We start from the raw sequence: 13,512 nt of genomic DNA on the forward strand, positions 1-13,512 counted from the left end.
GGATATGGGTGTTGCTGGCGCTGGGGAGGAAATTGACAAGGAGGATTCTGATGGTGAGGTGGTCTGTTTAAGTCAGGCACCCGGGGAGACACCTGTCCGTGGGATGAATATGGCCATTGACATGCTTGGCCAAATTACAAAAAAAATCACCTCTTCGGTGTGGAATTATTTTAACAGAAATGCGGATAACAGGTGTCAAGCCGTGTGTTGCCTTTGTCAAGCTGTAATAAGTAGGGGTAAGGACGTTAACCACCTCGGAACATCCTCCCTTATATGTCACCTGGAGCGCATTCATCAGAAGTCATTGACAAGTTCAAAAACTTTGGGTGGCAGCGGAAGCAGTCCACTGACCACTAAATCCCTTCCTCTTGTAACCAAGCTCCTGCAAACCACACCACCAACTCCCTCTGTGTCAATTTCCTCCTTACACAGGAAAGCCAATAGTCCTGCAGGCCATGTCACTGGCAAGTCTGACGAGTCCTCTCCTGCCTGGGATTCCTCCGATGGATCCTTGAGTGTAACGCCTACCGCTGCTGGCGCTGCTGTTGTTACTGCTGGGAGTCAATTATCATCCCAGAGGGGAAGTCGGAAGACCACTTGTACTACTTCCATTAAGCAATTGACTGTCCAACAGTCCTTTGCGAGGAAGATGAAATATCACAGCAGTCATCCTGCTGCAAAGCGGATAAATCAGGCCTTGGCAGCTGTGTTAGTGTTAAACGTGTGTCCGGTATCCACCGTTAATTCACAGGGAATTAGACAATTTATTGAGTTAGTGTGTCCCCGGTACCAAATACCATTTAGGTTCCACTTCTCTAGGCAGGCGATACCGAGAATGTATACAGACATCAGAAAAAGAGTCACCAGTGTCCTAAAAAATGCAGTTGTACCCAATGTCCACTTAACCACGGACATGTGGACAAGTGGAGCAGGGCAGACTCAGGGCTTTATGACTGTGACAGCCCACTGGGTAGATGTATTGCCCCCCGCAGCAAGAACAGCAGCGGCGGCACCAGTAGCAGCATCTCGCAAACGCCAACTCGTTCCATGGCAGGCTACGCTTTGTATCACCGCTTTCCATAAGAGGCACACAGCTGACAACCTCTTACGGAAACTGAGGAACATCATCGCAGAATGGCTTACCCCAATTGGACTCTCCTGGGGATTTGTGACATCGGACAACGCCACCAATATTGTGTGTGCATTACATGTGGGCAAATTCCAGCACGTCCCATGTTTTGCACATACATTGAATTTGGTGGTGCAGAATTTAAAAAAAAACGACAGGGGCGTGCAAGAGATGCTGTCAGTGGCCCAAAGAATTGAAGGCCACTTTCGGCATTCAGCCACCGCGTGCCAAAGACTGGAGCACCAGCAAACACTCCTGAACCTGCCCCACCATCATCTGAAGCAAGAGGTGGTAACGAGGTGGAAATCAACCCTCTATATGCTTCAGAGGATGGAGGAGCAGAAAAAGGCCATTCGAGCCTATACATCTGCCTACGATATAGGCAAAGGAGGGGGAATGCACCTGACTCAAGCGCAGTGGAGAATGATTTCAATGTTGTGCAAGGTCTGCAACCCTTTGAACTTGCCACACGTGAAGTCAGTTCAGACACTGCCAGCCTGAGTCAGGTCATTCCCCTCATCAGGCTTTTGAAGAAGCAGCTGGAGAGATTGAAGGAGGAGCTCAAACGGAGCAATTCTGCTAGGCATGTGGGACTTGTGGATGGAGCCCTTAATTCGCTTAACCAGGATTCACGGGTGGTCAATCTGTTGAAATCAGAGTACTACATTTTGGCCACCGTGCTCGATCCTAGGTTTAAAGCCTACGTTGTATCTCTCTTTCCGGCAGACACAAGTGTGCAGAGGTGCAAAGACCTGTTGGTGAGACACTTGTCAAGTCAAGCAGAACGTGACCTGTCAACAGCTCCTCCTTCACATTCTCCCGCAACTGGGGCTGCGAGGAAAAGGCTAAGAATTCCGAGCCCACCCTCTGGCGGTGATGCAGGGCAGTCTGGAGCGAGTGCTGACATCTGGTCCGGACTGAAGGACCTGCCAACGATTACTGACATGTCGTCTACTGTCACTGCATATGATTCTGTCACCATTGAAAGAATGGTGGAGGATTATATGAGTGACAGCATCCAAGTAGGCACGTCAGACAGTCCGTACGAAACTGGCAGGAAAAAGAGGCAATTTGGAGGTCCTTGCACAAACTGGCTTTATTCTACCTAAGTTGCCCTCCCTCCAGTGTGTACTCCGAAAGAGTGTTTAGTGCAGCCGCTCACCTTGTCAGCAATCGGCGTACGAGGTTACTTCCACAAAATGTGGAGAAGATGATGTTCATCGAAATGAATTATAATCAATTCCTCCATGGAGACATTCACCAGCAATTGCCTCCAGAAAGTACACAGGGACCTGTGATGGTGGATTCCAGTGGGGACGAATTAATACTCTGTGAGGAGGGGGATGTACACAGTGAAAGGGGTGAGGAATCGGAGGATGAGGATCAGGTGGACATCTTGCCTCTGTAGAGCCAGTTTGTGCAAGGAAATATTGATTGCTTCTTTTTTGGTGGGGGCCCAAACCAACCAGTCATTTCAGTCACAGTCGTGTGGCAGACCCTGTGGCTGAAATGATGGGTTTGTTAAAGTGTGCATGTCCTGTTTATACAACATAAGGGTGGGTGGGAGGGCCCAAGGACAATTCCATCTGGCACCTCTTTTTTTATTTATGTTTGGGGCTATGTGATGTTTGGGGCTAATTTTTTTAAGTGCCATCCTGTCTGACACTGCAGTGCCATTCGGGCCAGGTGTTTGTGTCGGCCACTTGGGTCGCTTAGCTTAGTCATCCAGCGACCTTGGTGCAAATTTTAGGACTAAAAATAATATTGTGAGGTGTGAGGTGTTCAGAATAGACTGGAAATGAGTGGAAATTATGGTTATTGAGGTTAATAATATTATGGGATCAAAATTACCCCCACATTCTATGATTTAAGCTGTTTTTGAGGGGTTTTTTGAAAAAAAACACCCGAATCCAAAACACACCCGAATCCGATAAAAAATTTTCAGGGAGGTTTTGCCAAAACGCGTCCGAATCCAAAACACGGCCGCGGAACCGAATCCAAAACCAATACACAAAACCCGAAAAATTTCCAGTGCACATCTCTAATTCAATTGATGTCGGATCCTCTCCGACGGAAAGCATCTGACACTGCACTAATCAATTTGCAAGCTTTTTTTAAAGTCGAATCGGCATTGTCAAAAACAGGCTAAAAACCTGTCGAAATTGCCTGCAAATTCGACAAAACACGTGGATCCGCGGCTAATCCGCTGATCCATGTCTTTTCTGACAAGTCAGAATCTCCGACAAGTCGGAAAAATGGCACTGGAATTCCATTTTTACAGCAGGTTGGGAATTCTGACATGAATTGCATAGACGCCCATGGAGTAAACCAATTAAATATGCACATTTTTTGACTGAAAAAATAGCGATTTTACCCTAATGGTCATTTTCGGACTATCCAATTATAGCGCGTTTTTAGGGTATTAGTTCCCGAAACCATGTGTTACCACGGCTCTGAGGGGAGGTTATTGGGGATTATGCTTCACGTGCTTGGGGCATGCAAAGCGTAATCCATGAAAAGTGCCGGGTATCAGTGCTAATTGGATAACCCTCAGCGAATCCGTTAGCCTCGGGAAATGATCACGGCTAATTAGATACAGCCTTAATAGTGGAAACTCAGAAAATTCAAGTACAAGTGTTATATATGTAGCCATGTAATAAATAAATAAATAGATAAATATTTATATAGCAACTATAATATAAAAATATATAATATAAAAGTTAATGTAAGTGAAATTCATTTATGTTGTTATAGTATATTTATGTCCAATGTTGGTAGTAGTTGACATGTGGTTTATAGCAATAGACAGCTGGTCTGACAGACTTACAGCTGAAGTGTGTCATATGCTGAGTCCCTACTTGCCGCTCTAAGCCGAATGGAGATAGCCTGCAAGGGCGGCAAGAACAGTGCCTCGAGACACCTATCTGCTTCACGCGCCACGGTAGTAACAGTCTGCCGGGCGGGAAGCAGAAACTCACGCGCTCGCTGTTCTAACCGTGAGCCGCTGGAGACGGGGAGACGCGCTGATTGGCGCCGGCGATGAGAGGCCACCAATGGGGATCTGCCGGTCAGCACGAGCCTGGGGAGGGAGAGAGATAAAAGGGGGTTCCTCAGCGCTGACCGGCAGTCTGCAGATCCCTCGGTCAGTGCGCTGTTCCTACTTGCTATCCCTGCCGCTAAGAGCTGTACATTGGGCAGTGGATGAGCAGTGGGACTGTGGCCAGTACCTGAGCAAAATCCTGGGTACAGGCGCATTGGGTAGTGGGGCTGAGGTTTCCCTGGCTGCCACTCATTCTCGCTGTAAACATCCAGTGAGCGGCAGGGAGACTAAAGCAGCTACATCCTATGCATGCCTATAGGTACTATAGCGATGCTCATGACTACACTCACAGCCACTTCACTTGCTGTAAACATAGAGTGGACTGTGGGGAAGGTTATGAGGCAGCAAGCTAGGTACTAAGAGCCAGGTACACCACGGTATCTCTGTCTGCCACAACTATTCACGGTATACATCAGTGGCAAGCAAAGCGGAGAGAGAGCCATTCGGTGTTAACGCCATCCTGAGCCCAACCGGGTCAAGGCAGCAGAAGTTCAGCCGATCACCCTACTGCGCCAGAGAGAGAGGGAGAGCCAGGTATAGTTGGGACCAAGCTACTGAGGACAGAGTTGAGGGAGAGACAGTGTCAGCAATACCAGCTCAGAGCATCGTAAAACCGTTTCAGAGGAAGCTGTGAGTTCAGATATTCGTGGACGGGTGAGAACTATAATTTGCATTCACCTGCAGTATTCACAGACACTTAAGCTAAAATATACCACTAGCTCATCTTGAACTTTGACATTTAATGAGCTGCATGTAAGGACTATAGAGCACTCGTACCAAGAAAGTTTTGAGCCCAATACACAAACATCTTCAATACAACGAGCCACCCTATCCAGTTACAATATAAGGAGTGATTTTCCAAGTATAGTGTGCCTATAAGAAAGACATCTGGAGTACACTGTCAGGCAAGCTCAACAATACTTTGGTAACTTTAGAAGACACATAAATTGTATCAGTGCTGTTTGGCTCAACAAAGTAACTATATATTCTGGGAGCACTGCCAGACTTTCCATATATTGGATACAGTAGTAAATGAAACAAAACTGATACAGATACTGTTTGGCTAGGTAAGAATAATTTACCCTGTGGAATCCATCTAGTCAGAATAACATGTTCTACGAGAACATATGAAAAATTCAATTAACATATTAATCTCTAAAACGAGATTGGAAGGAGTTCAGCACACAAACTGATTTATTGAACAGCAACAAAGGATATGCCCTTGTAATAATACACACACACATATATATATATATATATATATATATATATATATATATATATATATGTATATATATATGAGATATTAAGAATTGAATACAGTTTTATAAAATTACTGAATAGTAACCCAACCCTGATGTATATGTGAAGTATGTTATGCATAAAGGCCCTCATTCCGAGTTGATCGGTCGCAAGGCGAATTTAGCAGAGTTACACACGCTAAGCCTACGCCTACTGGGAGTGTATCTTAGCTTCTTAAAATTGCGACCGATGTATTCGCAATATTGCGATTACACACTACTTTGCAGTTTCTGAGTAACTTCAACCTTACTCTGCCTGTGCGATCAGTTCAGTGCTTGTCGTTCCTGGTTTGACGTCACAAACACACCCAGCGTTCGCTCAGACACTCTCCCGTTTCTCCAGCCACTCCTGCGTTTTTTCCGGAAACGGTAGCGTTTTCATCCACACGCCCATAAAACGCTGTGTTTCCGCCCAGTAACACCCATTTCCTGTCAATCACATTACGATCGCCGGAGCGATGAAAAAGCCGTGAGTAAAAATACTATCTTCATTGTTAAATTACTTGGCGCAGTCGCAGTGCGAATATTGCGCATGCGTACTAAGCGGATTTTCATTGCGATGCGATGAAAAATACCGAGCGAACGACTCGGAATGAGGGCCAATATTTAGTATTGCAATCCAGGTGTACACCTAGGAATATTTTTATATATCTGCCTAGGCAATATTCGGTAGCTACCAAAAGGTAATTTTTTGTATTGCATGCAGGTAAAACTGTATAGGCCTTGAGGGTAGGATTAGAAGGGAACATGCGACTTACAAAATTAATTTTCTTGTCATATTACAATCTTTGTGATATTATACTACCATCACTATTAAAATTGTTACTTTTGTTTAAACACAAGAAAGCAGTGTGTAGGGTGTTAATATTAGCTGGGTGTTAATATTATCTATTAAATTGAAATATTACTAGCTGCCCCAAGCCAGCCATAATATATAACATCTAGAGTTAAGCTTGGGTGGAGGCACTGAATGTCAATAGTTTAGTAGTGTATAGCACATTATCAGTATACGTAACCAAGGGTTACATATATGTCAGAAAATAGGTCTCAAAGCAAATAACTAGGGAGGTCATTCCGAGTCGTTCGCTCGGAAAATTTCTTCGCATCGCAGCTTTTTTCCGCTTAGTGCGCATGCGCAATGTCCACACTGCGACTGCGCCAAGTAAATTTGCTATACAGTTAGGTATTTTTACTCACGGCTTTTTCTTCGTTCTGGCGATCGTAATGTGATTGACAGGAAATGGGTGTTACTGGGCGGAAACAGGCCGTTTTATGGGCGTGTGGGGAAAAACGCTACCGTTTCCGGAAAAAACGCGGGAGTGGCTGGAGAAACGGAGGAGTGTCTGGGCGAACGCTGGGTGTGTTTGTGACGTCAAACCAGGAACGATAAGCACTGAACTGATCGCAGATGCCGAGTAAGTGTGGAGCTACTCAGAAACTGCTAAGAGAGGTGTAATCGCAATATTGCGAATCTTTCATTCGCAATTTTAAGATGCTAAGATTCACTCCCAGTAGGCGGCGGCTTAGCGTGTGCAATACTGCTAAAATCGCCTTGCGAGCGAACAACTCGGAATGAGGGCCTATATGCAGAATATTGTTACTGCTATGCAGAATAAGAAGTGCAAGAGCAAAGATGAATCAGCACTGAGTGTCATAGTCACAGAAAAGATTGTTGGTATAGCGATACAGGTGGTACCAGGAATTTCAGCTCCAGTGAAAAGTGGTTCAGTACATTATCTGCATGTAATCCCATAACAATCAATGAAATTGGAAATGAAGTGCTAGCAGCTGCAAATGACTATGTGAAAAAAACAAAATATCCTAATTACTGAGAAAGGGTGGGTAATTAGCCCTCCCTTAATTTTAACCCATGAACATCCTTTAGAGAATATTACATCCCTACTGACAGGACGTTCCAGTTCATGGTGACTGTATGCTGGATGAGGTGGTCCCAGTGCTTTTGATGATAAGGGTCAGTGTCCACTGGAACAGGGTCAGTGAGAGTTCAGTAGAGCGCCAAATGCCTCAAAGTGGTCATACCTCTTTCCTAGAAAAATGACGAGGTTGGCAAACTGGAAATTTTCGCACCATCCTGTCGCTGCTGGGCAACACGCGTGCGCATTGCGCAGTCATTCGCTAATCGGCCACTGTGCAATTTCGCACAACAGCAATCAGGTCTGAATCAGGCCCTCAGTCGGGGTGTTGGGAGAAAACCTGCTACTTTCTGTAGATGTATGGGGGAGGGGGGTTTCCTGGGGAGGGTGAACCCCTGTGTTTTTTTCAGGATCAATACCTTTAGGACTGTGCTTCACACAGCCGGTCCTCAGCGCACTATTACAGTATAACAGTCCAAGTTTTAAGAACAGCCATGCTTGAGCAGAGACAGAAAAGTAAAAAATAATGAGTAACTAAAAGTCACCTGTGCTCAAACATGGATATCCTTAAAACCTGGACTGTTAGGTTGCCTTGAGGACCAATGTTGGTAAACACTGCTCTAGTGAATTCAGCCTCATTCTGGACAAGGTTTAGGCTGTGTCACATTATGACAGGGGGACCCCCACACTAAAGGTTTCCTGGTTATAGGGTCACCAGCCGTTCCTGCCATATCCTATGTCTTGTTGCATCGCTTGCAAGGGAGCACCACATCCTTTGCCACCCTGCAAACAGGCAGTAAGCGCTGCTATAATTTGTATTTTATATTGGGGGAGGGGGGGAGAGTTTGCCATTTCTAAAATAATTTATATATATATATATATATATATATATATTTATTTCAAGAGTCATTTGTTTGTCTCGAGTAGATACCCACTTCATGAGATTTCCAAATAGTGCCAAAACCGTAATGATAGTTTATTGTTGTTGAGTCGATCCGATTCTGTATAATCTTCTGCTCCCCTTTGTTCCCCAAATTCCAAGTTAGAAAATGGATCTAGAAGTTATAGAGAAGAACAAAGGTTCCTAGTGGGGGGTCATTCAGACCTGGCCACTAATGCGGCCTGCATCGCAGTTTGCCGAAATCTGAAAACTTTGCATGCACAGCGGCCGCATCGCACGTGCGTGGGCATACACATTTCGGTCGCATCCCTGAAGGATGCGACCGCAATATGATTGACAGCGGCGGCCGGCGGAGTGGCGGCGTTGTAGCAGCATTGCGGGCCGAACGTGGTGGGGTGGTACGGGCCTGGACCGGTTTCGCCCGACCGCCTGACTGTGCTGCCGGGGGTCAATTAACCTCAGTTCCGATGCATCCGCAATTACATCAGAGGCTGCCTTGCCCTGTGCTGGGACGCCCCCAGCATGTGAGTAGTTGGACGCAGATCTCGCGGCGGAAGAAAAATCTGCGTCAATCTCTGAATAAATCCCAGTATTCACTTGCATAGATTTCCAAGAAAAGCAGGTCACATTCAAACCAGATAAAAGCATGCAATTGCATGTCCCCATACTAATATACAAATGTTTTTGTTTTTTTAATTATACATTAAAATGCCAGTCCTCACCAACAACTTGATGATGGTGACTGGCATCTCTACCACATGATAGTACACTTAGAACACATCATCCACTGTAAACACATAATAGACTTTATACGTATTTCCTTGCAGCAAAGTCATTTATGAGATACGTGCAGCATAAATTCGTAATTGCAATATTTTGTTGGGCGCTCTTGATGTAAATTCATCCAACTTTACCTAAAGCCCTCAGCAGTCACTGTGGTGGGTGTGTCTCCATGACGAGATTTGCAAAATTGCAGCATATCCGTGCTTACCTTGCAGGCAGGTAAGTGCCCTTATTGGTGAATTGGCTGTTGTCTCAAGTTCCCACGTGGCCTGCCGTTAATTTGTGAGGCTCATGAACATTTGGAGAGTTGGCAACAATGTCTTTAAGCAACTGCATAATTGTTTTGAGAGAGAGAAGGGGTCAAGAAAAAGGTAATGATGGAGAGACATTAACTTACCCCCTTGCACCCCAATGCTAATATACCCCCTTGCATCCCAACAGCTTCCTTAATACCTGCTTTACCTCTTTGTTTCTCAGGCTGTAAATAATGGGATTCAACATGGGGGTCATAATAGCGTACAATACAGCCACCGCTTTTACATCTTTGTCCATGGCATACGTGGATAACGGCCAGATGTAGCAGAGTGTCCCACTAGTGAAGTACAGAGTCACCACTGTGAAATGAGAGGAGCAAGTGGAGAAGGTCCTAAAACGCCCTTGGCTGGAGGCAATCTTTGTAATCTCAGCGATGATCCAACCATAGCTTACCATAATAAAAGTCAGTGGTGCCACCCCAGTGATGATTACGACTATGAAAAACATAACCTCCCCAAATTGTTTGCCGGAACAAGACAACTTAAAGAGAGGAGTGACATCACAGAAGAAATGGTCCACTCTGTTGGGACCACAGAAATCAAGGTGGGAGATGGAAAAAGCTTGGACAATCAAGTTCCCAAGACCACACGCTAAGCAAGCCACCACCATTCTGAACCTGACTGCTCTACTCATAATAAGTGTGTAGTTGAGTGGGAAGCAGACAGCCACATATCTATCATAGGCCATCGCTGCCAGAAGGTAGCACTCGGACACTACAAACAGTTGGAAAAGCAAGAGTTGTGTAACACATTCCGAGTAGAGGATGGTCTTCTGGGCAGTGAAGAGGATGAAGAGGAGCTTGGGGATAGTTATGGAGGAAAGTATGATGTCATTGATGGAGAGGATGGCCAAGAAGAAGTACATTGGCGTGTGCAGTCGCCGGTCTGAGGAAATCAGAGTTAGAATCACTATGTTACCAATCACAGTGGTCAGGTAGATGCAGAGGAAGAGGAGGAAGAGGAGAGGCTGAGGTTCTTCAGACTCAGATAATCCAACAACCAGGAACACAGACACAGAGGACTTGTTTTTCTGATTAACGTTTGTCATTGGGTCACTGTTGGACTGAAAAACAGAAAAAGTGTTAAAAAACATAAAGGGCCAGATGTACTGAAGTCCAAGTTGGCTGGAGGTGCAGGTTTCCGGGCTGAACTTGGATGTTTTTTTAAAGCGGTAATCATTTACAAGGCATGGTTTACAACATCCGAGTTCGACCGGGAACGCTCACCTCCGGCCAACTCAGACTTCATTACATCCGGCCCAATATCTCCCCTACAAAAAAAAAAAAAATTGAATCATTGAATTACAGGACAGCTAACATATTGTCACCTATTAGATGTCAAATGTGTTGTGTTATTTGTACTTTTTAATTTTAGGCTGAGAGAGGCTCCTTGTCTTGTTCATCAACAGACGTCCTGACAGAATATTCTGATTTGCCTAGTAAAACGTTTATTCCATTTCCAGACTTGCATCTTTCTCTCAAATATTATAATACATTCACACATATATATACACTTACACACACATCCCACAATGAACTCTCAGTCCCTCTTACTGCACTTAGCACTGTAATTTATTTGGCTGGCCTTCTTCAGCTGCTCTGTACAGTAAATGTAAGCACGCTGTGGTAAGTTTGTATCTGATTGATGGCATTTCTTCTGAAGCTGGCGCTGCATTGGTTCCGCCATTTTGGATTGATCAGCTGACTCCTGGTTTGTCCAATCGACAAGGAGCTAGTTCCCATCTGACCTGAGCCATCAATGACTGAACAGAGCGCACTATTTAAACCCCTCAGTTGCACCTGCTCATTGTCAGTGCTACTTGTACCATACCTGTTCCTGGCTCCAGTGTCAGTGGCTTTGTTTCCTGATTTCTGGCTTTAGCTGTCCGGTGCACATTCCATTGCGCGCATCAGTGTTCCTAAGTTCTCCAGTTCTATTTTGTGCTCCAGCTTCCAGTATCTTTCTGCATTTCGCACAGTTTTCAGCACTATTACATCTACACCATAGTGCTTTACCATTCAGTCTAAAGAGTGCACATCCAATAACCGTGTGTATTACCAATCACAGCCTGCAGAAGGCGCGCGCGCGTCACAGGGGGCGTGTCGTGTGACATATGGGGGCATGCCGCGAGTCATGAGGGTGTGGACTCGTGGCACGCCCCCATTACCATGGCGACGGTTGCTGGGGGGGCGCCGCGAGTCTGGGGGCGTGGACTCGTGGCATGTCCCATTTCCATGGAGACAATGGAACCAGAGAGCCGGAGGATGCACTGTGCACGGCCTTCCCGGCTCTCTGAGTGACCGATTCGGCCCACCTGCCCATTGGCCTTTCTGGCATGTGCCTGAAGTGCTAGATGGCCAGTCCGGCCATGGTGTACACACATCATCTACAGAGAATAAATTCTGTGTTATCTGTGTTAAAGGCTTCAGGTAGTGTCTTCTACCACGGCAGGGCAGCATACCAGTTTTTCAGCCTAGTATTTACATCAGTTCTCCTTCCTGGTCAGTATAGACGGTAGCATTGAATGGGAAGCCTCATTAGACCACCTAACTTCATTCACTCCAGTTAAAACCAATCCTGACCAGTGCCCAAATTAAACTCCAAATCTGGGATCCTTAACCTTTAGTGGCAATCACTTCAATCAATTGATTTCTGACTTCTGCACCTGTGAACAAGTACTGTAGTTTGCCCCACTCTTCCTTTGCAAACTGCACTAGAAACTTTGATGGTGTCTTCTCCAGACTGCATGTTTCAGTGCTTTCTGCAGATGTTAAGTAAGATCCAGATCTGGGCTCATAGAGGACACTTCAGAATAGTCCAATGTTTTGTTCTTGACCATTCTTGAGTGGTTTTAACAGCATTTTGTTTGATTATCCTGTTGGAGGACCTTTGACACAGACCCATGAGACAGAGCTTTCTGACTCTGGGCAGTATGTTTTGCTGCAGAATGTCTTGATAGTCTTGAGATTTCATTGTACCCTGTTCATATTCAAGGCCCCCCATACCAGACGCTACAAAGGAAGTACCAAAACATAACCAAGCCTACTCCGTGCTTCACAGTTGGTGTGGGGTTCTTTTTGTTCGTAGCTTATTTTTGTCATCTGTGAACATTCAGCTGATGTGACTTGTCAAGAAACTCCACTTTTGACTCATCTATCTATAGGACATTCCCCCAGAAGCATTGTGTCATTACGCAGTCTAGCAAATTCCAGTCTGGCTTTTATATGTAGTTTTTTTCAAAAGTGGAGTTCCCCTGGGTCTTCTTTCATGGAGCCCACTGTCACTCAAAAAGCATCATATGGTACAAAATACTGTAGGGCACATCTTGAGTTTGGGGTTCAGCTTGTTTCTCTTTGGAAGTTGTCCTTGCCTCTTTTTCTATGATTCTCACTATCCTTCTGTTTAAACTGGGATTAATTTTTCAAAGGTTGGCTACAGACCCATGAACTCTTAATAATATTTGCAACTGTAGCCACAGGAACATCAAGCTGCTCGGAGATGATGTTAAAGCCTTTACGTTTAACATGCATGTCTATAATTTTCTTTGTTTTCCTCAGACAACTCTATCCTTTGCTATCTCTGGTCCATGTTCAGTGTGGTGCACATGATGATACCAAACAGCACAGCGACTACATTTCTTTATTTAAATAAGCTGAATGAATGATTAGAAGCTGTATGCAGGTTGAGTATGCCTTATCAGAAATCCAAAATTATCCAAAATCCATTTTTTTTTGCTTGTGACTGAGATGGTCACACATTTGCTCTCCGGTGGTTCAATGTACATAACTTTCATTTTGGGCACAAAATTATAAAAAATATTGTATAAATGACTTTCATGCCATGTGTATAAGGTGTATATGAAACATACATTAACTTTGTGCAAACGAGAAAAACTTTTGAAATCTCCACAGCGCTGTCACTCCAACTAAAGTCTAGCTGCTAGCCACTACACCTCCCGCTTCCTCCGTGTCCGCTCCCGGCTTCTCCTTCCTTTCACAGTGACCAAATCCACCTGCCGACGCGTTTCCACCCAATCAGGGTCTTTGTCGAGGGCCATGCCTCGACAAAGACCCTGATTGGGTGGAAACGCGTCGGCAGGTGTATTTGGTC

General features: G+C 45.1%; 1 protein-coding gene across 1 annotated transcript; it reads right to left on the bottom strand.

Annotated features, from left to right (window-relative positions):
• Positions 1-7,187: 7,187 nt before the first annotated feature.
• LOC134949713 (olfactory receptor 5A2-like) lies at positions 7,188-12,150 on the bottom strand. The gene is made up of 4 exons (XM_063938468.1): positions 12,068-12,150; positions 10,600-10,672; positions 9,542-10,465; positions 7,188-7,328 (listed from the first exon to the last, which is right to left on the bottom strand). Exons 1-4 carry the CDS (start codon positions 12,148-12,150, stop codon positions 7,188-7,190), a joined length of 1,221 nt encoding a protein of 406 aa, XP_063794538.1.
• Positions 12,151-13,512: the final 1,362 nt, after the last annotated feature.

Source organism: Pseudophryne corroboree, chromosome 8, assembly GCF_028390025.1.
Source record: "Pseudophryne corroboree isolate aPseCor3 chromosome 8, aPseCor3.hap2, whole genome shotgun sequence".
NCBI lineage: Eukaryota > Metazoa > Chordata > Amphibia > Anura > Myobatrachidae > Pseudophryne > Pseudophryne corroboree.

What these genes read in the sequence shown, in the direction of transcription:
- LOC134949713 (XM_063938468.1), bottom strand. Translation starts at nt 12,150, where the DNA reads ATGCAGTCTGGAGAAGACACCATCAAAGTTTCTAGTGCAGTTTGCAAA. An exon ending in ACTACAGTACTTGTTCACAG is followed by an intron (nt 10,673 to 12,067) that starts GTGCAGAAGTCA and finishes TTTTTTTTGTAG; the next exon opens with GGGAGATATTGGGCCGGATG. An exon ending in CCCGGTCGAACTCGGATGTT is followed by an intron (nt 10,466 to 10,599) that starts GTAAACCATGCC and finishes TCTGTTTTTCAG; the next exon opens with TCCAACAGTGACCCAATGAC.